Consider the following 26010-nt stretch of genomic DNA (forward strand, 5'->3'; position numbering starts at 1 on the left):
TCTAATGTTTCAAAAGAAAACGCAGGCTGTTTATTAGAAGGTATTAGAACATTTCCATTAATATAGAAACATAGTAACATTGCCAAGAAAAGTAGATGAAGGTTGTTACTTAAATTTTAGCTCTTTGAAACTAAAACCACAGCAATATTGTTTAAAGGCTTATTGTTTAAGCCTTATTGGTTTCTAATAGCAGGCCAGTGACCCTCATGGGACTAAAAGTGAGAGAAAATGACAAATCAGGCGTTGCTATGATAAAACTGGGTACTCACAGGACAAATAAACATCGCTTGTGTAGATGTGTAGCGGTGCCTTTTCCTGTACTCGGATTATTTTTTTTTCACCTGCAAGTGCAGTAACTCAGATCACTTGTGTCAGTGTCCAGCTAGATGGAATATCTTGCTTCCATTCCATTTCTGGAGGGGTTTGATTTTTTTTTCCTTTGGTTTTCTTTTAAAGTTACACTTATCTTGAAACCTTCATATGTTGAGTTACTTTTGGAAATATCCTGTTCAAAGCCTTCTGTACAGGCATTGAATCATAGTTGATGAATTCTCCAGCAGAGCTGCCTTCTGCGAGTTACTTTATGGGGTCTGTGCCTCATAACAACTCTTAAGGGAAGGCACAGTGAAAGGTAAGTGCTCAGCTGGAAATACTTGTGTATTTTTGGTTCTGCTGTTCCTGTGTTAAGAGACTGCATTATCTGGGACCTTTTGGTCTGTGCCTTTGACAAATCTGAGACTGCTCTGCACAAAACACATTATACCTTTGCTAAAAGTAATTTATTTAGGTGATAGTGCTGGAAGGTTGTGACCCTGGCTGCTGAACCAGCATAGCGGGAACCTGCTCTAAGCAGGTTAAAATTCTGCGCGAGGCTTTGCCAAGTTTTTAGTATTAATGTGATTGAACTAGTACGGGTGAGCAGGACTCTCTGAAGTTACCAGTTCTGCAAAGGAGGCTCTTATTCTCTCATTTTGAGGTGTGCAGATACTGATGCGCATTTTATCTAATGTCACAAACCAGAGAGAGGGAGTGAAGGGTGTTGAGAGGAGGGATATAGAGGCTTGATGCTTGAATATGCAAGCATATACTGAAGAAATGTGAAATTCCAGATTGTTAGAGAAGCAAACTAGCTGGATATTTCCACTGAAGTATTGGTCATAAAGAGTAAAATGTGGGTGAGCATGGCAGTTGATGAGTGATCCAGATTTGTACCACTTAGCTCTTTTTCCAGAGTGCCTGCAGATTCAGGAAGATTTTATAATCCCAATACACCTTTTAAAGTTTCATCTGCAAACCTGGAGAAATAGATCTTAAAAATGGTGCGTGGGCATGTTCCTCCCCCTATCCGAGTCCATGGCATTCCCTGACTCATGGCTGTATTTTTTCTCTCCCAGGTATCTCTACTAGAATACCGCAAGCGGAAACAAGAAGCCAAGGAGGGAGGCGATTCAGTGCGATGTACAGGGACTCCTACCCGACAGGGCAGCAGCAGTTCTGTGACTGACACAGATGGCAACAGCCTGCCGGGCTCCGTAGTACGAACCCCATCCTCCCCACAAAGTGGCTTCTCCCCTTCTCATCCCTCCCTGCCTCATGTAGAGGACATCAGCCCACCAGACTCGAGGGGGGCTAGTTCCTCAACATCACTCAGCAAATCCCAGGAGAACATCAGCAGTAGGTGGTGAGTGTTATCCTTCCAAGCAAGCCTGAGATTGCTCCACAGAGAAGGACCAAACTCTCTAGGGGGAATTTCCGTAACAATAAGTGCAGTTGGATGGATTTTGTCGCGTCTCTTGGCATTGTTCTCTTTCGTAATTGCTAAACAACCGTGAAGGATACCAGCAGCCTTCTCAGCCTGCCCTTTAGTTCTTGGTTTAGATATCAAAAATCTATCTTGAAAGATATGAAGTTAAACAGTTGTCTCTCTCTTCCACCAGCTTCCTTTTAAGGTCTCGGGTTTGAAGGTATTTAAGATGAGAATTTAATCCAGGTCTTTTCTCTCTGAACCTCCTCTCTGTTTGGACATGTGTGATATTAAGTCAACTCCTGTTCAGAAGAAAAGCTAACAGAGCCCTGTGCAACGTTGCATGTGAGAAGCAGGGACAGTGAAACCACTGCAGCTTCCCTAATGCCTTGCACATATAGCTTGAAGAGCAGTTACCAGACTGCATTCCGTGGCTTGCCAAAGGCATGGAAAAAAACACCTTGATCATGTTACCGTGAGAAGGTTCGATAAGGCTGGTCTTCAAAAACTTTCGAACCCGATAGTAACATCTGGTCCAAAAAATTAAGTACTGCAGCACTGAAATGCAGAGTGTTGCCTTATAGCATCAACACAGTGATGGTTAGGGTGTTCTGCTGCTTGGAGCTATGTAGTGCGCTGGCTCTGCTGCTTTGTATTCAAGTTCCGTTCACGGACACCGCACTCAAAAAGACATAACCTTTCTTAGTGCTGATGCTCCACGTACGCAGCTGTGTCACTGCTCATGTAATGGCAGGGGGATGGCAAGGGAAGAGATGCTAAGCAATGCTGAAGGTAGTGAGAAGTACAAAGTCTGTGTTGAAAGTGCTTGAGAAGGATTGTTTTGGGTGAATTTGCAGGAGTAATAAGGTCTGTTTCCTTCCCTTTTCCAATCCTCCATTGCTATTCAAGTGGAGATTTATAGAAATAAATTGTCTCGTACCTCTCTGACAGTACTCTGTCTACCAGGTGACCTTCTGCCAGATGTTGGCACTGGCCACAGCTGAGGCCGTCAGCTGATGATCAGTTTATCATCATTATTTTATAATCAAATATTATTCTGTGCAAGTGTTGATATCCCATGCCCTTCTCCTCCTGTGCCACTTCCTTCTGCCTGCAGAAGGGTGAAAGAAAAACCTAGCTGAATGAAAAAAAAAAATAGTTCGGGGCGAGGTGTCAGTGTGGCAACCTTGCTCTAGTACGATGTTTTATATTCTGTGGGCTTCGTCTGCTGCTCCTCAGCAGGTCCTCTGGATTCAGTTTCTCACACGGTTTCACGAGTAAGTATTGTGTGGGAATAAAGATCATATTGTTATGGGACACTGGATATCAAGTTGAAACCACGCTGATACATTTTGAAATGAGATTAAGCAGATTTGCTGCCTTTTAAATTCTTGTTCTTCTGTGTTTTAATGGGCAAGGCTAACAAACGTACAGTCCCCTTCTACTTTTAAAAAATATATTAGAAACTGCATGTTACTGAGTTAAAGTTGTGACCCAATTTCATCTTTAACTCTGAGTGCTTACATTTCAGATACATTTCCAGACAGTCACAATAATATAATATTAGGGACAGAAGAAAATGGTGGGAACTAAAATTACGTGCCTTAATTTTTAGAGTTGTCCGGATTTTTGCTGAATTCTACAATATTTGCCAATAGCTTTCATTTAAAAAAAATTAAGTTTCTGTCTCTTTCAGTTGCCAAGATACAGCCATCACAATGTAAACAGATGTGCTGCTGCCCAGTAAACCCAGCCTTGCAGAAAACTGTCTCCAGCAAAACAATAGCAGCAACGAAGGTGTGAATTCACCCCCTCACCCCATTCACCTCCATGAGGTGTGAACTCTGGCCCCTTCTCCCTTCTGCTTCAGTGAGGGGTGAACTTCAATGTCTGGGCTATTTATTTAAAAAAAAAAAATAAAAAAGCTAATGTAAAGCACAGTTTTTAATATATCTTTAAAAAAGAAAAAACTTAAATACAGAAATCTGTTAATATGGTGTGAAGCTGCATGCTTACATGGTATGCAGTGCATTTAATATTATACTAAATATTTAAATTCAGGCATTTTTAAGGCGCGTGTTCTTCAGTGTCTAGGGTAAAGGCATTGTGAATCCCTGATCAAGGTGCTACTATCTTATGGATTAAAACATGTATTTCTAAAGAGATTTGGATGGTCCCTGTGCATGGCAGATTGAATACTGACCCAAGGGCCTGGGGTTTGTCTGTGGCTCTGTTTTTCTTCTACAGATTGGCTCTAGGAAAGCCACTTCCCCTCTGTTTTTTCACCCTCAGACTCTAGACACTTGTAATATATGATGGAACAAGATCTAGCACTAATCTTGAGTGGAGAGTTTTTACATTGCAGAACAAATGGGACAAAGTAGCATTAATGGGCAAAATGGCCAACCTAGCTCTGCTCTAGGAACGTTGCATTATCTGACTGTACTATCTTGACACTGTATTATCATAAAGGTATTGGGTTTGCTTCTTTTTAGTTTGAATAGAAGTAATCTATGCAAAATAACTGCATCTAATTTTAAAACAATACCAGGATTTTCAAAATGCTGTTGAATCTGAAACAATTTTTCTGGGAGAAGGTGTCCTGTAATCAGGTGATCTGCTGAACTGGATGTTTATACCATGTTTTTGATAAGAGTAAAGATTTTGTATTTCTGAGGGCAGTGCTATCATGGTAGCAGGTGACTGGCAGTCTAAAATGCCACAGGAGGCTATTTACATTGCAAAAGCAGTTCAGAAGTTTATTCTTCATCTGTCTAGAGAGCTGGTGGTCTCTGATCCCTCCCTCCTATGGTAGGGGTTCGCATTTGCACTAACATCATACCAGTGAACTTAAGCAGAAACTTAAACCCGTCCTGTGATTATACCAAGGACCCCACAGCCCCCTTGTGCGTTGGTCACGTTGCTCTCGGCTGCGTAATAGCAATCCTCAGCTGTTACCGGGTTTGTGTTGCAGGATGGTCCCAACGTCAGTGGAGAGGCTTCGAGAGGGCCGAGGCATACTTGAGAAGGTGCTGCGAAGTGGTGCAAAGGTATCCCAGAGAAATGAATCCTCACCTACCTGTGACAGTGCTGTTGAGAGAGATGCAGGTAGGAAGATGAAACTTTGGAAGGCTTGGTTGGTGGGAAATGATGGGCTCGCATAAGTTTGCAAACTTGTCTATGAGGTTTGTTGTACCTTCATCTTTAACATGATCAAGGCTTTATGAGAGCTTTCTGCAAGCCATACTTCATTGCTATTCAAATATTGCCTGAGCCTATATCCCTCTTCTGCTAGACCTGGGACACCTCCAGATTTCTCCAGGGTTTAGATTCAAGACTACCTGCATCTTGGCTCTGGCAGGGACAGCTTCTTTGTCCTTGGACAGATGGGTTACGCAGCATTGCCTCAGTTGCCCCTAAGTACTGGGAATGAAAGTGCTATCATTTAATAATTCTAGTTGGCTGAACATCCAGATAAATGTATTATCGCACTAAAATGCAGGTGTAGGCTTTAGGCAGTGCTAAGAACTCATCTAGTTTCCAAGCCTTACTTCAGCTCTTTTTGAAGTTACTTGATTCCCTGCGTTGTGATATTTGTCAGTTTTGTGAAGTGCACCTCCTTGCTGAGATGAATTCAGTTCTGTGTTGATGTTCCTTTCTTCTCTGAATAAAGCGTTGTCCTCACCCAGTACCATGCAGGATCAGTGAGTATTTGGAACCCGAGCTGAAATTATACCCCTCTTTTATCCATCTGTGGTCTAAAGGCGAGATGTGACTTTCTGTGAGATGGACAGATCGCTTCATCATTGCCTAATTTCTCAGCTGTGAAATGGAGTTATTTTTCTTTTATTTATTTTGCAGTCTCTGTTGAACATGATTGGTTTTCTCTAACAGATTGTGCCCTCGGAACCCTGATGGCTCTTGGGACTTACAGGGATGGATGATCATATTTAAATAACTTAGTCTGTGCGTTGCCATCAGCCCCTGCTTCCTCATAGCCGAGAACTGTTGTTAGAGACTCCTGGCTGACATGGTCACGGCTTGCTGATGATCTGTAGTGGGGATCTGAATCTCTCTGGGAGCCAGGATCTGGTCGTGTGGTATTTTAGACATGGAAAGACTCGAGCCTCTAACCCAGGCTAGCACAGAGCGCTCTTTGGGTAATTCAGCAGCAGCAGCAACTTTTGCCTTTGGGGTATCTCATTTCTGAGCATTTTAGGGCGAGTAAGTATTTACTGCATTCCAAATCAGACTTTTTCCCTGGTTGCAGTAAGGTGTATTTGGGAGCACTTTCTGAAAACTGGCCTCTCATCTGGGGTTTTGCTGTCTTTGTACACCTAAGCACATCTCTTCTCAATGCCTTTTCTTCATGTGGTCTTGAGAGGGAATCCTCTACCCTATCAAAAATGTCACCGGTTTCGTGGGACTCCACTGGGAGCCCGTGTCTTGTCTTTTCCACATCGGTGGAAGTGGCTTTCTGGGTGGTTATCTTTTAGAAGGGGAGGCAAAATCCAGACACGCAACGGGCCTTTTTCCCACTGCAGCTCTGGCTCTTCCATCCCACCCACGACTTAGGCTGGAGTTAGACTTCCAGCTACGTCGATCCATTCTGCTCCCTTGTCCGTGAAACCCATCCCATTCCAGGTTGTGAAAACGTAATGCTCTAGCTGACAAAAGTCTTTTTGTCTCTTTCATCCTAGCGCGGCAAAATATTTTTTTTTTCTTCTTTTGCATATTCTGGCAATTTCTTCAGTAGCTTGTTTCAATTCCGCGAGCCACCTTCCCTCCCCCAGTTGCTGGTCTGCTTCTTAGAGCTGAGGCCCTGCCATTCCTGGTATCACCTGTAGGAGTTATGAGGATACGCGTTGATGCTTGATGCTGTAACGGATAATAATAGGAGGGGAACTAAAAACCCCAAAATCGGGTGGTTTGCTGATGGGGCATGCCAGAATGAAATGGGATTTGTGTGCATGCCACACTTGTGAGAATTGCAGCTGCTCTCAGTTAAAGCTGTCACTTCATATATGCTTTAGGTTGACACACAGGCCAGTTCTGCCCAGAAACGCAGTTCTGCTTGATGTCCTTCCTTGTGCAGGTATTAGGAAATGGGGGAGGGAAGTGTTGGCTTTGTCTTTCTTAAGCTTACATAAAGCAAATTGAGGAAGGTTCTAGTTTATTCACCCTTTGTAATTTAGAGTCTTTCGATAGTCTTTAACTTGTCAAGGTGTTTTCTGTGAACATGCATCACCAGTGAACTCTGCAGCCCTGCTGGTGCGCCTGGCCTTTTAAGAACAATTTCTTCCAGAAATCTTTACATTTCTTCTGATTCTCTTGCTCCTGTTAATCAAAACAATCTCCTGGATTGAACAATTAGTCTCGTCTGTGCATGACTGCTTAACAAAGCACACCCCGAACTTCAGGTTTTGCCTCTCTGCAGTGCAGCACTTGGGATGTCACCTACAGCAAACAGCTACTTGATGCATCAGATGTAGTTTCAGAAAATGGAAGGTGGCACAGGACACGTGCTGGAAGCTTCACACCCCGGTCTCTGTGCAGGTCCTGTGCCCTGAGGAAAGGTGGCTTCTGACCCTCAACAGCAGACAAGACAACTCCGTCCAGATTCCTGTTTAGCTAAGCCAGCAACTGCGATGTAGCACAGAGAGGACCACCGCAGCAAAGCCGTGGGCGCTGCTGACGCTGGTGCCAGTGCATCTGGTGCGAAACCAGACCTGTCTGGCAGAAGTACAGAGCAGGCTGAGGCAGCGTGTCCTGTTTCATGACTGAGACACATCTGTCATATAAATTTGATATTAATAACCAACACTATTTCACCAAGGCATTTCAAACGTGGCTGCTGAGAATCCCCGAGATCCTGCAGATAAACAGCTCTGTCTCATTAGACTGCAACGTGACTCTGATGTGAAATCTCCTAGTCCCACCAGTTTCACTCCGTGCTAAGGAAAGCACGATCGCCAGCTGTAACCCCACGGTTACAGTAGTGGCAACTGAAAAACACGTGGCGGAGTGGCTGGGTCACTTGCAGCACGCAGTTCTTGCCTACCCCAGTTCAGGTCCAGTCGTTTTGTAGGACAAGAAGCTCACCCACCCTCTGAGATACGGGTGCCAGAAAGGCTTGCTCTGTCAAGAAGCAGCTTGTTCCTCTTGATCTCTCACGTATCTAAGGTGGATCAGTGCGTACTGTGCTGCTGTCACCCCTCAAACTTCAAGGCATTTTCATCATCTTGCCCTGTTCCCGAAATTGGCATTTCGGAGGTCTTAAGAGTGACTCCGTTTGGAGCAGCTCGATTGGTTTGTAAAGCATAATCCCCAGAACGGCAGCAGGGGTGCTGTCAGCCTTGGCTGCACGGGACCTCAGTCTGCAGCGGTCTCTGGACCTGCCTTGGAGGAAAACTGCAGCAGGATCCTGCTGACAGCCTCCTAGGAAGAGACAGTTCTGTCTCCCCAGCTGTAACCGCAGCCAGTGTGGATTCCTGTGACCAAGGCTGAGCGGAGAATCGCTGCGTCCTTAGAAACTGTCTTCTGCCTCTCATATCCTTCTGGAAAGCCAAGGGAGCACAAGGTGTCGCTGAGGTGTCACCGGGCGCAGCCGTTCCGATAGGCTGGTCCAAGGCAGGTGAGCTTTGTGCTAAACCAGAGAGAGCCGGGGTAAGGGCAGCAGCGGTTCCGAACGTGCGTGGCCGATTTCTGTTGGTTAAGGTGTTCGAGTTGCCTTTTGCTAGGGTTCTTCAGCTTCTGAAAGGCTGATGGCTGGAGAAGCCGCTCTTGTCTCAGCTGTAGCTGGATGCAGGAGACAGCTGGGGTGCGTGCAGGTGTCGTTTGAGAGGGAGCTGCTGTGGCCTCAGCCCAGAGGGTGAGGTTTAACATCTTGCCTGTACGTTGCAGACGCAGCGGAAGGAGACACTCCAGAAGCCCACAAAGGACCAGCAGTTTACAGTCCTTCTCGATACAGCTACCAGGTAAATTCTTTCACGTATTATCTGCCCTTTCTGAGATACAGCTTTTAACAGGATTAGCGGGGAAACTGGGTTTGGCTGCCAGTTACTCCCAGTCCTGCTACACCAAGCGCCTTTGGCATGAGGAGGAGGTAGGAAACGGGGAAATCGGTCTGACATGCCTTTTCTTTTATTTCCCCCCCACCACCCCACTGACTTGTTCAGCTCCTGCAGTCTGACAGTCCCCAGGCAGAATCGCAGACCCTTCTCCAGCAGAGTTCCTCCCCCTACAGAGGACACCTTACTCCCTCTCCTGGGTACAGCTATCGAGCAGCAGCACAGAGGACAGGACACAGCCTCTCTCACGGTTCCTCGGAAACATCCCTCTCCTCCACCTCGTACTCCAGCCCTGCCCACTCGGTCTCCACAGACTCCTCAGCCCTGTTTGCAGGGAATTCGGGATATTACAGCAGCCAGCAGCACTCTGGCAGCGGCAGCGGCAGCCTCCTGAAGAAGGGCTGCCCTGCTGCTGCCAGCCCGGCACAGCAGACGGCTGTGGACTCTCTTTCCTCCGAGTCGGGCTCCCAGCCCTGCACAGGCGCGTCGGGCTCCAGCTCCGCTCCCCAAAGTGCTAGGTCACTACAGTCAGACTTGCGGACTATCAGCCTGCCGAATTCTGGGCAGTCTGTTCTCTACCAGGGCTCCCGGGGGGCAGTGATTTCCAATGCACAACACTATCCGCACCGCGGGGGAAGCAGTGTCCATCAGTACAGACTTCAGCAGCTTCAAGGTTCTGGAGTAAAGACTCAAACAGGACTTTCCTAGGGCTGCCTGGACTCCAGGAGGACAAAACTGCCCATAGCTCCTTCCAGTCACCTCTGGAAGTGGCTCCTGGGCCAGTGTTGGGAGCTTGCACCTGATGCTGGGGTGCCAGGGGTCAGAGGCTGAGGTCTGAAACGCACGGGTGAGGTTCGTGAGCAGTATTGGCCTCTGGCCTTGTAGGAGAACGCAGATTTCTCTTGAGGCAGAGACTGTAGCAAAGCTGTTCCCTGACGCGTGGGTACATTGCAAAAAAAAGAAAAAGAAAAAAAAAAAAGGAAAAAAAAAAAGCAAATGGTTCAAGTGCAATGACTGTGGTGCAGCCTCTGTCTCTCGTCCGTGCCCATGGCCATAGTCACTCATGCAGTACGGACGTTGTTTTGAATACGAAAGCAGTTTAAAGAAAACATTGGGGGAAGTTGAACTCCAATCCCAAAGCTCTCTTTATAGGTCAGGTTCTCGGTGCGTTCTGGGGAGGGCTTTAATCCGTTACGATCATTCCAGTCACAAGCAGACGAGCGCACACGGCTGCCTTTGGGCCTGGGTCACGACTGCCGCGGTCGGAGCTTTTTTCCAGGACAACGGAGTCTCCGCAAATGTGAACTAGCGCGGGTTGGGGGGGTGTTGGAGCGCGTGCGCCTGTCGCTGCGAAGGATTTGGGATGCGCTCTCGCCTGCTGCTCGGACGGGGCGCGACGGCCGTGGCCGTCGCAGGCCTGTGAACAGGAGCGTTGCTGGGGCGGCGGCCGAAGGGGGTCTCCGGCTGCCGGCGCGCCGACACGTGGGGCGTGAGCGGGGGCCTGATAAGGGAAGCGATGCTGCGGGGGGCTGTGGAGAGGCGGTGGCAGGCGTTCGGTGGGGACGCCGGTCGGTGCCGGGCCGGGCGCTCTCCGTGCAGGGCTGCGGGCCGTCTTTCCCAGCCGCCGTCGCCCGCCGAGCGTGGCAGCGGAGCCAGCCCAGACACAGTGCGCTGTCTGTTCAATTCCATACGATTGCCAGCTTCTTTCTCACTTGTTTACTGTAATATCGGGCGTGTTTTTATTTATCTAATTTTATATTCAGTTATAACCATAGTAGGTTAGCTAATATACGACAGGTGTCATCCCTGGTGCTGCAGTGGAACTTCTCCTTTCTCTTGGATAACATAATGCTGTGAGTCTGTCTCCCCTGTCTTTTCAGATGCACAGTCTTCTTCCTTTTTTTAGGACTGTTACAGGTTTCTCTAATTCACAATTGAAATCAGGTGTTTGTTCAACCTAGGGGAGACTTTTAAAATATTGAAACAAAGAGTAACTTTCTCACACTGTCTGGCTGTGAGCGTGTTGGGATGGAACTTGTCACCCCGCAGTTGGGTGTCTGTATACTGTATAAAATAGGTGTAAACTTCGCTCGGCTCAGCCCCGGGGGGTGCAGCCTCCCCTTTCGTGCTCTGAACAGCACGGGGCAGGCGGGCTCTGCCCTGCCGGGGGCCGGGGGGCCCTGCCCAGAGGCTCCGGCACCTTAGGGCGCAGCAGGGGGGCAGGAGGGAGGGACCCTGGAAAGCTCTTGGAAAGGTGGGGGCTGTAGCTTCTTACTCTAGTGGAGTTTTTACACCTTGCTGTAACATTTGAACTTTCACAAGAGATGTAATAATTTTGATAATAAAAATACTTAACTTGAAAACCAGCATTTTCCAAAGTCCCTTTCTGTTTCCTTACCGCCGTCAGTGCGGGGCGGGGGGGTGCAGGTTGGTCTCTGCTCCCCGTCCCCGCAGGGTGAACGAGACCTCGCGGCAGCGGCCCTGCGCGTCCTCCCTTGCGCCAGCCTTTCGGGGGAAGCCGGGGCCGCGCCGGGAGCTGCGCTTCCTGGGGGAATTCCCCGAGTTTCCCGGCTGGGCTTGTGAGATTGTGGCTGCGCTGCTGCTCTTCTGGCTGAAGCTCATTTGAGGAGGAGATGGGGCGAGGATGTCCCCTGCGCTGCCACCAAACCTGGTTTCTGGTCCGCTGACGCCCAGGGCTTTTATTTTCGCTACCCCTTCCCTTTTCCCTGGGAAGCCTGAGGTGGGCTGAGCCGGGAGCGGGGCCGGCCGGCAGAGCCCCTGGGGTGCTGATCCTCACCACCGCCGCGTCCGCGGTGCCCGACGCCTCCGGTGTTCGACCGCCCTCGCCGTGAAACCGTTCCCCCGATGCCCCGCGGGGCTGCGCCTGCTGTGGCTCGTCCTGTCCCGGTGTGGCCGGGAGAAGAGGAGCCTGGCTCTGCCTGCTCTGTGGCCAGCGACAAACTCTTCCCCCGCTCTCCTGGAGGCTGAGCGAGCCCGTCCCTCGCCCTCTCCTCCCCGCGTCTGCCTGCGCGGGGCTCGCTCCGGCCATGCGCCTGTCCCGTACCGGGGCGGCCGGGCTGGCCGAAGCTCTCCAGGTGTCCGAGAGGTCCCCGGGCTGCCCTCGCGCCGAAGACGCAGTCCCCAGAGCGCGCCGTTGGACGGACGGGCCGTGTGAGTTATGGTTGGTTTGGTTGGTTTTTTCCCATTGAGATGCAGGAATTTGCTGGATTTCGGGAGGTTCCTGCTGGCCCCTGTCAGCCCGTGAGCCCGCAGGCCGAGGCTCGGCCCCATCCGACACCCACCCAGCCGCTCTCCCCGCCCCGTGCCGTGGCCGCGTGGCTGTGCCGTGGCCGGTGCCCACGCGGGGCCCTTCAGTGCCCTCCGTGCAAACCAGCCCGTCTTTACCGGCAGGGCCCGGAGGAGCCCGTCCCAGTCCCCCCCACACCACAGGGCTCCGAGCTCATCTGGTTTGAATTATATTTTTCAATAAGGTTTTGTGAAACACTGTATCAAACTTTGTACTAAAATACAGATATATTACAGCTACTGTATTCCTTTCTCCACTGATTTTCTTCCTTGGTTTTTCCAATTCAGCCGGCAACAGCGCTCACAAGCTGGCAAGACCCGGGCGCTGCCGGGGCCAGGCGCGGGGGGCTCCCGCCGGCCCCGCTCCAGGGACGCGGCGCTGCGGGAGGGACGCGGGCACCGCCGGGCTTGCGGCTGGCCGAGGCCGTTGGCAGAAGGAGCGCCAGCACCCACACCATCCCGGGTGACTTTGGCTCCCAGACGGTGTTTCGGCACGGCTCCGTCCCTCACCGCCGCCCCACAGGGTCTCAGGGCACGACTTACCGGCTCCCACCAGCCCCGGGCACCGCGGCTCGCCGGGCTGGGCGATGGTTCCTGCAGAGCCCTTCGTTGCCGTCTCCCGGCAGCCTCCACGCGCCGCGGCCCTGCCCCCTTGGCAGCAGCTCCTTTCCCCAGGGCTGCCCGGCCCTGCCGCGGCCCCGCTCTGCTCCCTGCGCCCGGCTCAGCCCCGCTCCCGGGCCTTGCCCAGCGCCTGGGTCCAGCCCTGCCAGGGCCCCCGCCAGCCCCTGGCCGGTCGCTCCCCGGGGAGCTGGGGGCCCTGCAAACAGCCCCCGGCTACTCGCACTGAGACACGGCCAGTGCTGAGGACTTTATTGCATTGCAAGGGCTGCGGCGACCCGAGCCCCCCGCGGCCGGGACCCGGGGAAGCCCACACGCACGGGTCTGGCCAGCAGAGCCGCGGCCGCCCGTGCCGGGGAGGGTGCCGGTGCCAGCTCTTGGGTGCTGCGTGTGCGCGATTGAGGCTGGGTCGTGGTTGGAGGCTGCCGGGCTCAGCGCTGCCCCGGGCAGCTGCCGCCGGCTCCCCGCGGGCCATCGCCGTGTGCCAGCGAGGTGCAGCCAGGGGACACGGCCAGGGTGGGCACAGGAGTGCCCGCGTCCCCCCCAGCCACGCCGCGTGGCAGGGAGAGCCTTGCCGTCACCAGTGGAGATAAAGCACCGTATGGGGATGGGATGGGAAGGGAAGGCGTTTGGCAACAGCCCGCGGCTGGCTCGGGGAGGGGGCTGGCGGGGGGGGGGGGGGTCCTCCTGCGCCCACCCGGGGGGTTTTGCATGTCCGGCTGCTCCCACTTACCAGGGCTTACATTCAGCGGCGGCGCGAGTCGGGTGTCCCGGCGGCAGCGAGGCCCCTGCGGTCCCCGTGTGGGGCGGGGGAGCGAGCGGCAGCCTGTGGTCCCGGCCACGCACCGGGAAACACCACGTCCTGGGGCGGGGGGCGAGGGGGCTCAAGTCACTTTACCCTGTTTAGAGAATATGAATTTACACGTAAAAGTAGGGGCTGGGCCCCGTCCTGGCCGCCGGATCCCCCAGCCATGGAGACGGAATCTCGGAGCTGTACAAAATGGGAGCGGGGAGGGGGCCGGGGCCCGAGCAGCCGGCGCGGGGTGTCACTGGGCGCGCGTTCAGGAGTCCTGGGGATGTAGAAATCTGTTAAAAACTCTGAGACTGTTTTTTCCTCGAAACAAAACCGCAGTTGGACGCTGTTCTCGAACGAAGCGGGTTTGGGGCGTCCTCCCCCGGCGGCAGCCCACGGGCGGCGGGGGGCGCGGAGCTGGCGGGGTGCGTGGGATGGCGGTGCCGGCGTGGACATGGAGGTGGCTGTGGACGTGGCGGGCGGCCGGCATCTCCCCAATGGGGCCGGCGTGGGACGCTGCGTGGCCGCTGGCAGCAGACGAAGGGCAGGACAGGGAGGGCGCACCCAGGCTGCCGGCCGCGGGAAGAGGGTCCTGCTGCGGGCGCTCGGCCTTATATCCTCTGCGGGGAGAGCACAGCGGGTCGGGCAGGCCTGGCTCCACCATCGTGCCGCCAGCGTGTGCCATGCACGTGCCTGTCCCCATCCCTGCTGCCCCCCCTTTCCCGCTGCCCCCAGCCCCACCGCCCCGCACAGCCAGGGTCCCCCCCGTCCCATGCGGGGCCACCCAGCACGGTCACACGCAACCACACCGCGTGGTCAGGGCTAGGGGATGGGACAGCGACACTCGGGACTTACCGCCGTGCCGACGAAATCTGTGGAAACAGAAGAGAGGGCGTCAGGCAGGGTCGGGGCTCGGCAGCCCGCTCCCACCCTGCCCGGCCTGCCTCGCTTTGCAGGCCACAGTTAAGCCCGTGGGATCCTCGCCCGGCTGCCGGCTGCCGGAGGGGCCGAGCCCCCCGGGCTATTCCCACCCGGGAGCCCCTCCAGGGCCGTGGCGCGGGGCCCTGGGACCCTCCCGACAGCGCGGAGCTCACCTTTGCTCTCTGTCTTGAGCTCCTCGTGCAGCAGGTCGTTCTGCCGGTTGCCGAGGACGAAGGCCAGGAAGGAAAGGATGAGGGCGTTGAGGATGCCGATGATGGCCAGGATGTAAGCCCAGCGCACGGAGCAGTCGCCCAGGGAGTACTTCCCCGTCTTCTCCCCGCACATGTCCCGTATGGTCTCTGCATCCCAGCCGTCGGGAAAGATCATACAGCCCAGCACCAGGCAGAGCGCTGCAGGGGAGAGGAGGGGGAAGCATCAGAGGGGACACAGGGGAGGCAGCGCTGGGCACGAGTGCAGCCGGTGCCCGGCAGGGAGCCCACCTTGGCCCCGCGACAGCCAGGCAGCACAGCGGGTGACAGGCAGCACGGTGGGTGACAGGCAGCACGGCGGGTGACAGCCACCACTGCCCCACCAGCAGGGTGCGTTTGCATGTGGCTGCCCCAAACCCAGCCCATGGACAAATGGGGATATCGGGGCCTTGGTTTCTTCAAGCGTCAACCACAGGATCAGTGGTTCCCCACGGGCTTTCCTCATTGCCGCAGGCTCCCCGCGCGTGGGCAGGAGCTACCGGTGTGCCGCGGGCAGGGGTGCTGCCTGCCAAGAGGGTCGTCATCCCCGGGAGCACCCACGACCGACCACCTCGCAGCCCTGCAAGCACCGCTCCCGGGGGCTCGCTTGCTCAGCGTGCCTCCGTGCCGAGCAGGGAGACATCAGGGAGTGCCGGGATGAACGGGAAGGGAAATGCCGAGACGAAGCCTGTGACTGTCAAGGTAAGGAGGCGATGCTTTTTCTAACTACAGCCAGTACAAAAGCTCCTCACCCCATATCAGCTGGGAAGGCTAAAAATATTAACGATGATGTAGAGAAGCTGGGGTGTGCTGTGAGTATTTTTGTCCTGGGTTAGGAAAGGACTGAGAGGCTTGTGCCCACAGGAGTGACAAAGTGGCTCCCGTCCGTTGCTGCTGGAGGGACAGCAAACCCCCCCCCGCTTTTAACTGCTCTTGGTAGGGAAGGGAATTCCCAGGATGGGGGGAAGCGAGCGCAGGGCATGGCACCGGGACTTGGCACGGCCCTCGCATCCTGATAAGCTGTGCCAACCGCTCTCCCTGGGAAAGGGCAGGGACGCCGAGGCGAGTCGCCCTCGGCAGCCCGCGCACCGGCACGTAACACCACCCGCCAGCGGCCTGGTCTCTGCCTCCTCCATCCACATTACAAACCTGCTCGGTAAAAGCATTTTTGCAGACAGAGGCGAGCTCCGCAAGCTGATTTACCACCGTACGCAGCCGCGGTGCCACCCCAGCACCGCACGGCCGCAGAGCACGGTGCACGCACGAGGAATTAGCAAGCCGGCATCTCCAGCACTTTGTCACCAGGGGCTCCCAGGCAAGCACGGCCGCATCTGGGGGAACTCCCTGTCCATGGGGACCAGACCAACCCAAAAACCCAAAACTATCCCCTTTGGAAGGAAACATAATCAGCCCTGTGCGCTGCACGGTAAATGGTGAGCAGCAACCTGGCCTGCCTGCTAACCTGGGCACCTTTGAGCTAGATGTCATTGAATTCAGCCGACCGCCTGAATTAAAGGCGAGGAGGAGCAGCGGAGCTGTGCCGGGGACTCTCCTCGGGAAAGCAGAGATGCTGAGAGGATTTTAGGACCCCGTTGAGTTGCCAGTGCACTGCAACTGCAAAAAATGCTAAGGTGCTCTGCGGCCATCCCTGGCGAAGGGGTGGTTTTGCCCCCCGCAGCGCTGGTCAGGCTGGCACAACCCAGCCTGGAAAGGGGCACGGCTGTAACGGCTCTGCCGGAATTGGTGGGGAGGAGAAAAGAGCGCGGTGAGGCCCGAGGAACGCACGGTGAACGGCAAAGCAAGCGCTCCGGCTGCCTGGGTGGGCAGCAGCCCTCAGTGACAGCCCCTCTCAGCCCAGAAGAGAACAGAGCTGTAGGAGAAGGCAAATTTAAGTAAAAAAAAAAAAAAATCAGGTGCTAACTTTACCTGCACCAGAAAGGGGCTCAGGCAGGCTCCCGGCTTTTGTGCATGGCCTTGAGTCAGTCCTTTGCAGGAGCAGAACAGCAGCCCCTGGGTCTTTCCCTGGACTCTGCAAGCATTGGTATTTCCTCTGCATTTCTGAGCATTTATTTGGGCACCAGGTAGATCCAGCTGCCCGGGGAAAGCAGGAGCTCGCCGAGAGCTCACTGCCCTGCAAACACCACAGCTGCAGGGGTGAGGGTCCCCCAGGACATCAGCAGGACCCAAACATGGCAGGACGGGGCAGTGACGCAGGAGGCAGCGGATTAACGTGCTGGAGGGCTATGGCATTTGTGGAGGTCACGAGAGATGGGGTTTAAGGCAAAAGCAGAGAGCGGCTCAAAAAGGTACGGAGGAAAAAAACAGCATGTGAGCCACTGGCACAGCGGGTTGTCACAACACAGCCACAGGGGACAGGCAGCGATGGCTACTGCCAGGACCACCGGTGCCGGCTCTAGCCTGCATCTGCCTGCCCTGGTTCCTCCTCTCCCCGTGCGCCCGCTCTGCACCGGCACCGGGGCAAGGGGAGCCTGTGCCCTGCCCCGCGGAGCAGCTCCAGGAGCTCTGCCCGAGATCTCACAGCCCCTATTTGCCAGAGAGAATTAAACTACAAATTTATTACCAGGGCAAAGGAGCGCTCCTGAGCCACCGCATGGACCCAAACTCCTCTGCCCGAGCCCCTCACTGCTGCGCAGCTCCCCGGGAAGCGGCCGTGGTGGGGCCGTGCCACCGAAGGCAGGTCCTCTCCCAGCGAAGAGCAGCGCAGCGCTCTCTTCCCGTCAGTCCTACGTGTTCCCAGAAGCAAGCCGAGTCCTCTGCTCTGTCACAAGCAATTCCCTTTTCTGCGTGTCCCCAGGCCGCCCGATGTCCTGGAAACACCTTCCCGTGCCTGCAGCAAGGAGCAACATTGAAGTGCAGAGCAAGAACACGGAGGGGATGCCCACACGGTCAAACAGGCCTCGGCGCTGCCCTTTTCAACAAGCCCCTCGCAGCAGGTCTGAAGGGTGCGAGGACAGGGCTCTGCCTGCCCGTCCCTCTGCCCGCAGCGCCCTTCTGCCAGCACCTGCCACCAAAAGCCCCCGAGGTCCCTTGCAGACCTGCAGTAAAATATTGGGTTTTGTTTAAAACAGCCTATTTCCATGCCTTGCAACCGCATGAAAAACACCAAGTGATGACTCCTTACAGGAGCCGCTATTAAAAAAGAAAAAAAATAACCCAACTCCCATCCATTTTGGGTTTAATTCCTGTTCTTCTGAGGGTGTGGTGCCAGTCCCCACCGCCGGTAGCACTGAGGACAGCCGGCCGCTTCGTCACACCCCACAGCTGCCATCCCTTCCCCAGGCCCTGAGCTCCAACTCCCTCTTCCAGAGTTTTCCCAGTTGGACAGATGGATTTGAGACTGGGTATTTCGGTGATCACTGGGGCAGGGTGTACGCAGGAGGAGGAAGAACCAGCTGCAGTTTGCGGGACTGCCTGCGGGATCCTGCCGGGGCTGGGGCTCTGGCCCCAGGAAAACCAGCATTTCTCAGCTTGGTTTTGCAGCTGGTTCATGGCTTCCCACTCCTTCGTGCTCTCTTGTCAGGGTCCCCTAGAGATGAAATGGGAATCTCAAGGGCTTTTGATATCCTCACAAAAAGAAATGAATTGAAGGGAATTCAATGTTATGACTCAGGCTGCAACGCTGCAGCGAGATTTTAGCAGAGGGAGCCGAGGCAGCTCCTCCTGGCAGGATGACATCCCCTGGTAGAAGGTGCATTTAGCTCATTTGGATGTCTGAGTAACCCGCGCGTTTGTTAAGTACTAGGGTTATCCCAGTGCCGCCCCAGTCCCGTCCAGTTGCGCCTGCAGGATTCAAATCTGTTTTTCTAATCACTGTTGCTGTCTAGTTTAGTCTGCAGGTTTGGGTGAAGACTGGCTATTACTGCTCTCGCCTGCCGCGGGCAGAAGGGGTTAAGGACACGTCCTGCAGCTGAGAGACGTGGTCCCCCCCAGCAGCGGCACGCAGAGCATCGCACTGCCACTGGACACATCAGGGACTGAAAACCAGAAAACGTGGGGGTAACTGGGGGAAAACCAGCGCCTGCTGGGTCCCAAAGGGGCTTGTTAAACCTGGCTTGGGGACAGCAGGACATTCGGGTTCAGCGAGCTGGCTGTCCCCTGCCCTCGTGCGCATCACTCCCACCTTCACCGCAGACACGCCGGGGGTATTTTGGTGACCCCTCGGCCCCTCATCTCTACCTTGTGCTGAAGGGGAGGAAGCTCTAGGTGCCGTAGCCTCCACTGTGCCCACGGCTGCTCACCACGCTGCGGATGGCACATCGGAGATGCCCGGTGGGATCCCCCGGGCACTGCGCACCAGGCCTGAACCCCCAGAAAAACAGGGGCTGCGAGGTGCCTTTGGGGTCTGCAGTGGCTGCTTCTCACTAGGAAACCTCCTGGGAGCTGAGTGCCAGAAGGAAAGGGAACAAACACAGCCCCCCCTGCCTCCTAAAACCAGAAATCCCTCAAAAATAAATGCAAATTAAAGGCAGCATGCTCAGGACGGCAAGCACCGGCCATTTACACAGACAGGAGCTCCCTTACGGCATTTTGCTCCACAGGCTGTTTCTGAGCCAAAAAATCAGCAGGATTCAGAATAGAGCTATGAGTTTGTATGAATCAGAACTGACAGTTACTTTATCTGGAACAACAGTTAAGGGATGTAAGCCCCAGGACACGAGCAGCTCCGAAACGGCCGGCTCAGCCGCTCCCTGCGGGTCCGCAGGCACATCAACAGCTACTACGGGAGGGTTACGCTGCCTTCCAAAGCCCGGGGCTGGCTGCTGCGGAGCACGAGGTGCTGGACGGATGCGAGGTCTGCGCTGCATCGCTGCTCCTGTCCCCGCTGCATGACAGGAATGGCGGGGGAAGGAGACGGGAAATCTTCGGGAAAGCTTTTTTGGGGGCCAGAAGCCGGTAATTCAGCAAATGCAAAGTTTTTTTGCAGTGATGTCTTCTTTTTTGCTGCAAGGTTGGCAGGTGGAAGCAGTTCACCTGGAAGATCATGTATTGGCAATATTTCTCCCTCGGGCAGAGAAAAGGCGTGAGGCTACTTCATCCTCATTCCCAGCAGCGGTCCCAGTTACGCTCCTAGCTGGTTTGGAGCAGTGGTATCCGTCTCTTGTTTTTTTCATTAAGAATTTCAATGAATGACTTTTATATCCATGAAAACAATTTTTTTGAAACCTCAAACTCTCTCTGAGAGGAGATGGGTCTCCAGCAAGTCCCAGTTGGGAAGAAGAGCCTGTCCTGACGTGGCTCAGCAGAGCCACCGCATCGCTGCCAGCACCAGGGAGCATTTCGGAGCTGTGGCTCTCCCCCCAGGCCGCAGCCACCCCACCGCACCACGCAGCTCAGTCGTGCTCAGCCCAGCAGTTGGCAACGGGCTTCCTAATCACTCCTCTCCACGGGCATGCCGAAACGATGCCGTGCAGCTGCGCCGTGTGAGGGGTCCCAGCTCAGATGGTGGCAAACGCAGCTCAGGTGCAGAAGATGAAGCTGCTGATCAAGGCTCTGCCTCTGCTCCCAGTTCACACGGTGGTGGGTGGGAAGGGCCCATTTGAGAGGTGAGTGTAGCTCTGAAGGGGCTCTCCCAAAGGAGAAAAGGGCTGAGATGCACATGTATTATCACGTTCTCCATCGGGCAAGGTGCCTGGATGCTTCCTCCGTGCAAGAGGGACTGTGTGCTCAGCTGGCTGCCTCTTTTGACCCTCAGTAGACTGTAAGTACAAAACCGAAACCTCCCTGCAAACAGAGCCCCGGACCCGCTGGGAGCGACCGTCCTCACGGCAGGCACGCGGGTGCGGTGCCACGCAGGGGTGGCTGGGGTCTCTCGCTCTGGCATTCGTGCCGGACACCGGGACGACTTTGTTCAAAGCTCGGGGTTAACTCACAGGGTGACTGCGCCTTAGGTTACAGAGAATTAGGGAATCGGAGGAAACGCTCAGGCTCCTGGGCAGCCTCCTCAGTGCGTGGTGGTGGTGGTGGTGTATTCCTGTGCTCTCGTCTCCAGCGGGTGACTGCCATGTGGTTGCTGCAATGGAGGCATCCACAAAATCAGCCCAGCTGCCTTCATCTCGCTCCTGTACCTGCCCTCCACGGAGGGTGGACGAGAGGGATCACCCACGCAGCCCATTTCTCTTCAAGTAAGCATCATCCCGTGGGACTTTCTGAAGGAGCTCCTCCGCTAATTCTGAGGACTGGGGTGGCATCAGGGTGCTGTCAGTCATACAGTTGTTGACGTGCTCATGTTAAAGGCCCATTTCTGGTTTTATAACAGAAGGATTTAGCAAAATCTCGTTTTGCGTTACTGGGATTTTGAATGGGGCAGATGGCTACGTTTCTGTTTGCGATAAAGCAGAGTCTTTCCTCTTAATTAGATTCAGTTTCCTCCTAGGGGGGCAGTGGCTTTTGAGCTGGAGCTTTCTGTGAAGCTCTAATTAAACCCTTCCTTGATCGTCGTCCACTAATTAGACATTGACGATTTAACTTTTTTTTTTTTTCTGAAAGAGATACTGAATTCCTGATCGTCCTCTTCTTCTCCTCCCCCCCTTCCCACTCTTGATTTTTCTCCTCCGAAGAGCCCGTTCGTGCCCTGGCTCAGCAGCCCTGTATTCTGCACTGGCCATCCCTTAGGGACGGGCTGGACCCACCTCTGCCCCATCTCTCTGCTTTTCACCTTGTTTACCTCATTTTCACCAGTGAGACCATGAAACTTTGGGCCTCGCTGTTGCTTCTGCCGTAGTGGTGTAAGTCTTCCTTCAGCTAAGACTTCACCAAGGCAAGAGGAACGCCTTTTCCTTCTCTGCTCTGGCAGGACCCTCCGACCTCCCAGGTGGGTGACTCTCCAGAGCTTGCCACCACGCTGTGCCGGAGCTGGCGTCGGGCCACAGCCCTGCCCTACCCATGGGATTTGGCTCCATGGGTCACAGCAGCTCCTTCTCCGTGTGCACGGTAACACATCCACCTGCGGCTGCCTCTGACAGGCCCGGGGAAGTTCAGCCCTGCCCGGCCCCCCGCAGATGAGGCTCCCTCTTGCCAGCATGCACCACCCCACCGCCCCTGTGTCCTGGCCCTCCCTGACGGTGACGCCAGCCTCTCCTGCAGGACAGAAGCTCTCTCGTGCTGCCCCATCTCAGGGCAGGGTGGATGGCCAGTCTCTGTTAATGCCGCCTTGGACTTTCCCCGACACAGAAAGACCGCGTTGCCGTGCTGCTTTGGGAGAGCTCTGAGCCAAGCCTGGGCCAGCTGGGGCCCACAGAGCCGGCCCATGGCCTCAGGGAGCCCCGCACTCGGGGTTCTCACAAGTGCAGTTGTGAGCAGCACAAGCGTAGCCGCAAGGTGCAAAGTGTGAGCAGGGACAAGCCCCAGGGCAGGGCGAGGGGGTACCCAGAGGTGACAGCAGCAGGGTGCTGCCGTGGCCACCCGAGCCTGAGCCAGGGCAGGACAGGAGGCACCGGGGAGGAAGCCCGGGGCTGCCTTCGGTGCAGTGCCCTCCACCACGCAGCTCCCTGTGCAGCAGCAGCACCGGCCGGGCACTCTAAGCCACTTGATTAAGCTGCTGACAATTGGAAGGATTTGGGCTTTGAGCTTGCCTTAAACCGGTAAATCTTTGGGACAGGGAAAATTAAAGATGAAGGAATTTCCCAATAAGCCAAGGCAGCTCCAGGTCTGGCTGTGGTCCTGATCTGGGTGAGGAGAGGTCAGGCCTTCCAGCCCAAGCCAGCTGCAAGGGAGAGAGCCGGGCTAGCGGCGAGCCCCTAGCATGGGGGGGCTGTATCCTCCCACGTGGGGCCCTTCTTGAGGCGGTGCGGACTGGAGTCCTTTCATTAGGCATATGGGGGGCTCTGGGTCCTTCTGGTGGAAGCTCTGGGTCTATTCGCACTTTGGATGCAGTGGGGAGTAACACAATAGCTTTCCACACGTGGTAAAACCAGAGAGAGAAGAAAGTGAAGGGTCCTGCTACCGGGGGAAGCTCAGCATCTCTTCTCAGGGTCTTTCTCCCAGAAGGACAGACCCTCTGTGAGGACAGCGTGAAGGTCTGCACACAAGGGGATACTTGGGATCCTTATCAATATAGGCATCAGGTCCCCTTCCGGGGAAAAGTTTGGGCTATTGTATGGTGTCCCTTTGAGGGGTGAGTCTGTGAGGGTGTTGGGATACATCTATGGTGGGGTTTCTTTTGTGGAGGGAGCTAAGGAGGACCTATAGACAGGGCCACGTTTGGGGGGAGTGACTGGGCTTGAGCCTGTGCTCGCTTCTGAGGAGACATCAAGGTAAATGTATGGTGTCCCTCTGCGGGAAGCGCTGTACTCGGGGTGTCTTTATGCAGAGAGCTGGGGAAGGTCTGTCCTCACAGCCCTCTCACAATGCTGGAGGGAGGGAGGGGGGCCTGGGCACAACATCTCGTTAAGGAGGAGCTGGAGGGTCTGTCTGTGCACAGGTGCTTTTACAGGGCTGGGGGGGTCCATGCATGGGCTCCTGCCAGTGATGGGGTCCCTTCGGGGGCTGGGGGTTCCCCTAAAGTGTGTATCCCCTCGGGAAGGGATTGCTCAGGGATGCCCTTGGGGCTGGGTAGACAGGGAGCCTAGTCCCTGATGCGGGGTTCCCCGGGGGGCCTGGGTCCCCAGGGGCTGGTCCCAGGTCCAGGGTGTCCTAGGGCATCCTCTCTGTGGACTCTATGGCACAGTCCTTGTTGTAGGGTGTCCTAAAGCTGATCGCTGACTGGGATGTACTGGGGTGCCCCAAGGCTGGTCCCTGGCCCAGGGTGCTCCAAGGCCAGTGCCTGGCCCGTCTGTCCTGGGGTGCTCCAGGCTGTCCAGGTGCTTGCTCTGGGATCCCCTGGGATGGGTCCCTGATCCAGCTTTCCCACTGTGTCCCAGGGAGCCCTGTGGTTCCCTGGGGTCAGATCTTGGCTGAGGAGCCCCAGGTGCCAGTGCCCAGAACAGGTGCCCGTTCCTGGTGCTCTGTCAGTGCTGGTGCCTGGCCTGGGTGTCCCAGGAAGCCCTGGAGCACCCTTGCCTGGGATGCCCCAAGGCCCTGCAGTGCTTGCACCCTGCCCAGCTTCCTTGAGCAATCTTGGTGTTCCCTGCAGCCAGTCTCTGCCTGGGGAGCCCCGGGTGCCAGTGCCTAGAGCCGGCACCGGTTCCTGGTGCTCTGTCAGTGCCGGTGCCTGGCCTGGGTGTCCCAAGGAAGCCCTGAGGGGTCCTGGGGCCAGTTCCTGGCTGGGATGTCCTATGGAGCCACAGCACTTGTACCCAGCCCAGCTTTCTCAGGCCAGCCCTGGTGTTCCTTGTGGCCACGGGCCCCCATACCAGTGCCTGGGGAGCCCTGGGTGCCAGTTCCCTGAGCCGGTGCCCGTTCCTGGTGCTCTGTCAGTGCTAGTGGTGTTCCAGGAAGCCCTGGGGCTGGTTCCTGGCCCCACGGCCCCGCAGTGCTTGGACCCAGCCCAGCTTCGTTCAGCAGCCTTGGCGTTCCCTGTGGCCAGGGGCCCTGCTACCAACGCCTGGGGCTCCCGGCGCGCCAGCACCCGCCGTCCCGGCGAACCCCGCATCCTCCACTCCCACCATCCCCCCCAAAACCTAGAGAAGACCCTTTGGGGTGGGGTGGGGGGGTGGCCCGGTGCCGGTGGGTACCTGCCAGCAGCTGCATCCAGGCGCAGATCTTGTAGACGGTGGCGGTGTTGCAGAAGAAGAAGAGGGCGAAGCAGGTGATGCAGCCCAGCGTCAGCACCATGGAGAGCAGCACGAAGAAGGCCGCCGCCTGGAAGGCGCCCGAGGGGATGGTGCTGAAGTCGGTGAAGGAGCCGCGGCACGACAGCTCCCGGCCCGCCAGCCCGCTGCCCACGCAGTAGTGGAACAGCCCGAAGTAACCGGGCTTGGGCGTGTTGACGCTGTCGCCCACCCAGTAGGGTTGGATGAAGACCACCACGTTGATGATGGCGAAGCAGATGGTGAAGATGGCCCAGAGCACGCCGATGGCGCGCGAGTTCCGCACGTAGTTGTCATGGTAGAGCTTGGAGGCTTCCTGCGAGGGCAGCATCCTGCCGGCCGCCGCGCTGCCGGAGGGGACCGGGGGAGGGGAGGGGAGGGGGGGGGGGGGCGGGCAGCGACGGCGGGGAGCCCGCCCGGGGTAGGGGGGGGAGAGGGCGGGGGCCGCGGCCTAGGCGCGCCCGCGGGCTGCCGGCCCCTGCGACACCCGCGCCGCCATCTTGGCTGCCGCCTCTGCGCCCCGCGCGCGGGCGCGCGCCCCCCGCCACTGCGGAGCCGAGCCGAGCCGAGCCCGGCGCGCGCGCGCGCGCGCGCGCGCGTCGTCCGTCCCCGTCCCCCCGCCCACCCCCACCCCCCTCCCGCCGCGAGCCGGGGATCGGGTGGCTTCGGCCGCCTTCGGCTCCGCCCGCCCAGGGCTCGGGCAGGTTCGGCTCGTCTCGCGACGGGTTCGGCGGGGTTCGGCCCGCTGCCCGGCGAAGTTCGGAAGGCGCTCGGCAGCCTTCGGCTCGCCTGGCGGGGGGGCTCGGAGAGGTTCGGGCCGGCTCGGAAAGGTTCGGGCCGGCTCGGAAAGGTTCGGAGCGGGTCGGAAAGGTTCGGAGCGGGTCGGAAAGGTTCGGAGCGGGTCGGTGAGCCCCCGCGGGGCCGCCCCGGGGAATGGCAGCGGGTCCACGCGTGGGCGCGTTTGGCCCCAGGGAGGGCGGTCAGCTTCCCGGCCCCCTCCGCGACCCCCCCCGGGCGGGCAGCAGGCCTTGCCGAGCCGCTCGGTGGGGCCGGAGCGGGTAAGTCACGGGCAGCCCGGGCCGCGCAGGCAGCGGGCGCGGCAGCGGGGCCCGATCCGGCGCCTCTCGGGTGCTGAGGGCCCGGGGCCGGGGCACACGGGTGTGCCAGGCCGGGCGTCGAGGGCTGGCGGCCTGAGGCACCCGTGCCCCGCAAAGCCCTCCCCACGCCCCGGCAGCCTCACGCTGGCCCCGAAACACCAGCAGAGACCAGACCATCCCGGCCAGCTCTCTTCTTGAGGCAGGGAAGATCACAGAATCACAGAATCGTTTAGGTGGGAAAAGACCCTTAAGATCATTAAGTCCAACCGTTAACCCAGCACTGCCAAGCCCACCACTAAACCATGTCCCTAAGCACCACATCTACCCAGCTTTTAAATACCTCCAGGGATGGGGACTCAACCACCGCCCTGGGCAGCCTGGGCCAGGGCCTGACTACAATCGTGGTGAAGACATTTTTCCTGATATCCAACCCAAACCTGCCCTGGCGCAGCTTGAGGCCGTTCCCTCTCGTCCCATCGCTTGTTCCTGGGGAGAAGAGGCCGACC

General features: G+C 56.2%; 2 protein-coding genes across 8 annotated transcripts in view; one reads left to right on the top strand and one right to left on the bottom strand.

Annotated features, from left to right (window-relative positions):
* The window catches only part of SETD5 (SET domain containing 5), a 68769-nt gene extending 57642 nt beyond the window's left edge, over positions 1-11127 (top strand). For 3 of the 7 annotated variants that reach the window (XM_082321051.1, XM_082321052.1, XM_082321053.1), the window contains 4 exons: positions 1395-1681; positions 4719-4852; positions 8648-8721; positions 8923-11127. In XM_082321051.1, coding sequence (XP_082177177.1) covers positions 1395-1681; positions 4719-4852; positions 8648-8721; positions 8923-9522 — 1095 coding nt within the window. In that variant the 3' untranslated portion in view covers positions 9523-11127. Of the gene's footprint in view, positions 1-456; positions 1340-1394; positions 1682-3440; positions 3542-4718; positions 4853-6952; positions 8348-8647; positions 8722-8922 lie in introns of those variants that run through there. The other 4 variants (XM_082321054.1, XR_014229119.1, XM_082321055.1 and 1 more) reach the window with 4 other exon arrangements.
* Positions 11128-14142: 3015 nt separating this feature from the next.
* LHFPL4 (LHFPL tetraspan subfamily member 4) lies at positions 14143-24738 on the bottom strand (the record flags this gene model as incomplete). Its single annotated transcript, XM_082321234.1, has 4 exons — positions 14143-14151; positions 14387-14403; positions 14626-14862; positions 24333-24738. 4 exons carry the CDS (start codon positions 24736-24738, stop codon positions 14143-14145), a joined length of 669 nt encoding a protein of 222 aa, XP_082177360.1.
* Positions 24739-26010: the final 1272 nt, after the last annotated feature.

Source organism: Platalea leucorodia, assembly GCF_965183815.1.
Source record: "Platalea leucorodia genome assembly, chromosome: 9".
Taxonomy (NCBI): Eukaryota; Metazoa; Chordata; class Aves; order Pelecaniformes; family Threskiornithidae; genus Platalea; species Platalea leucorodia.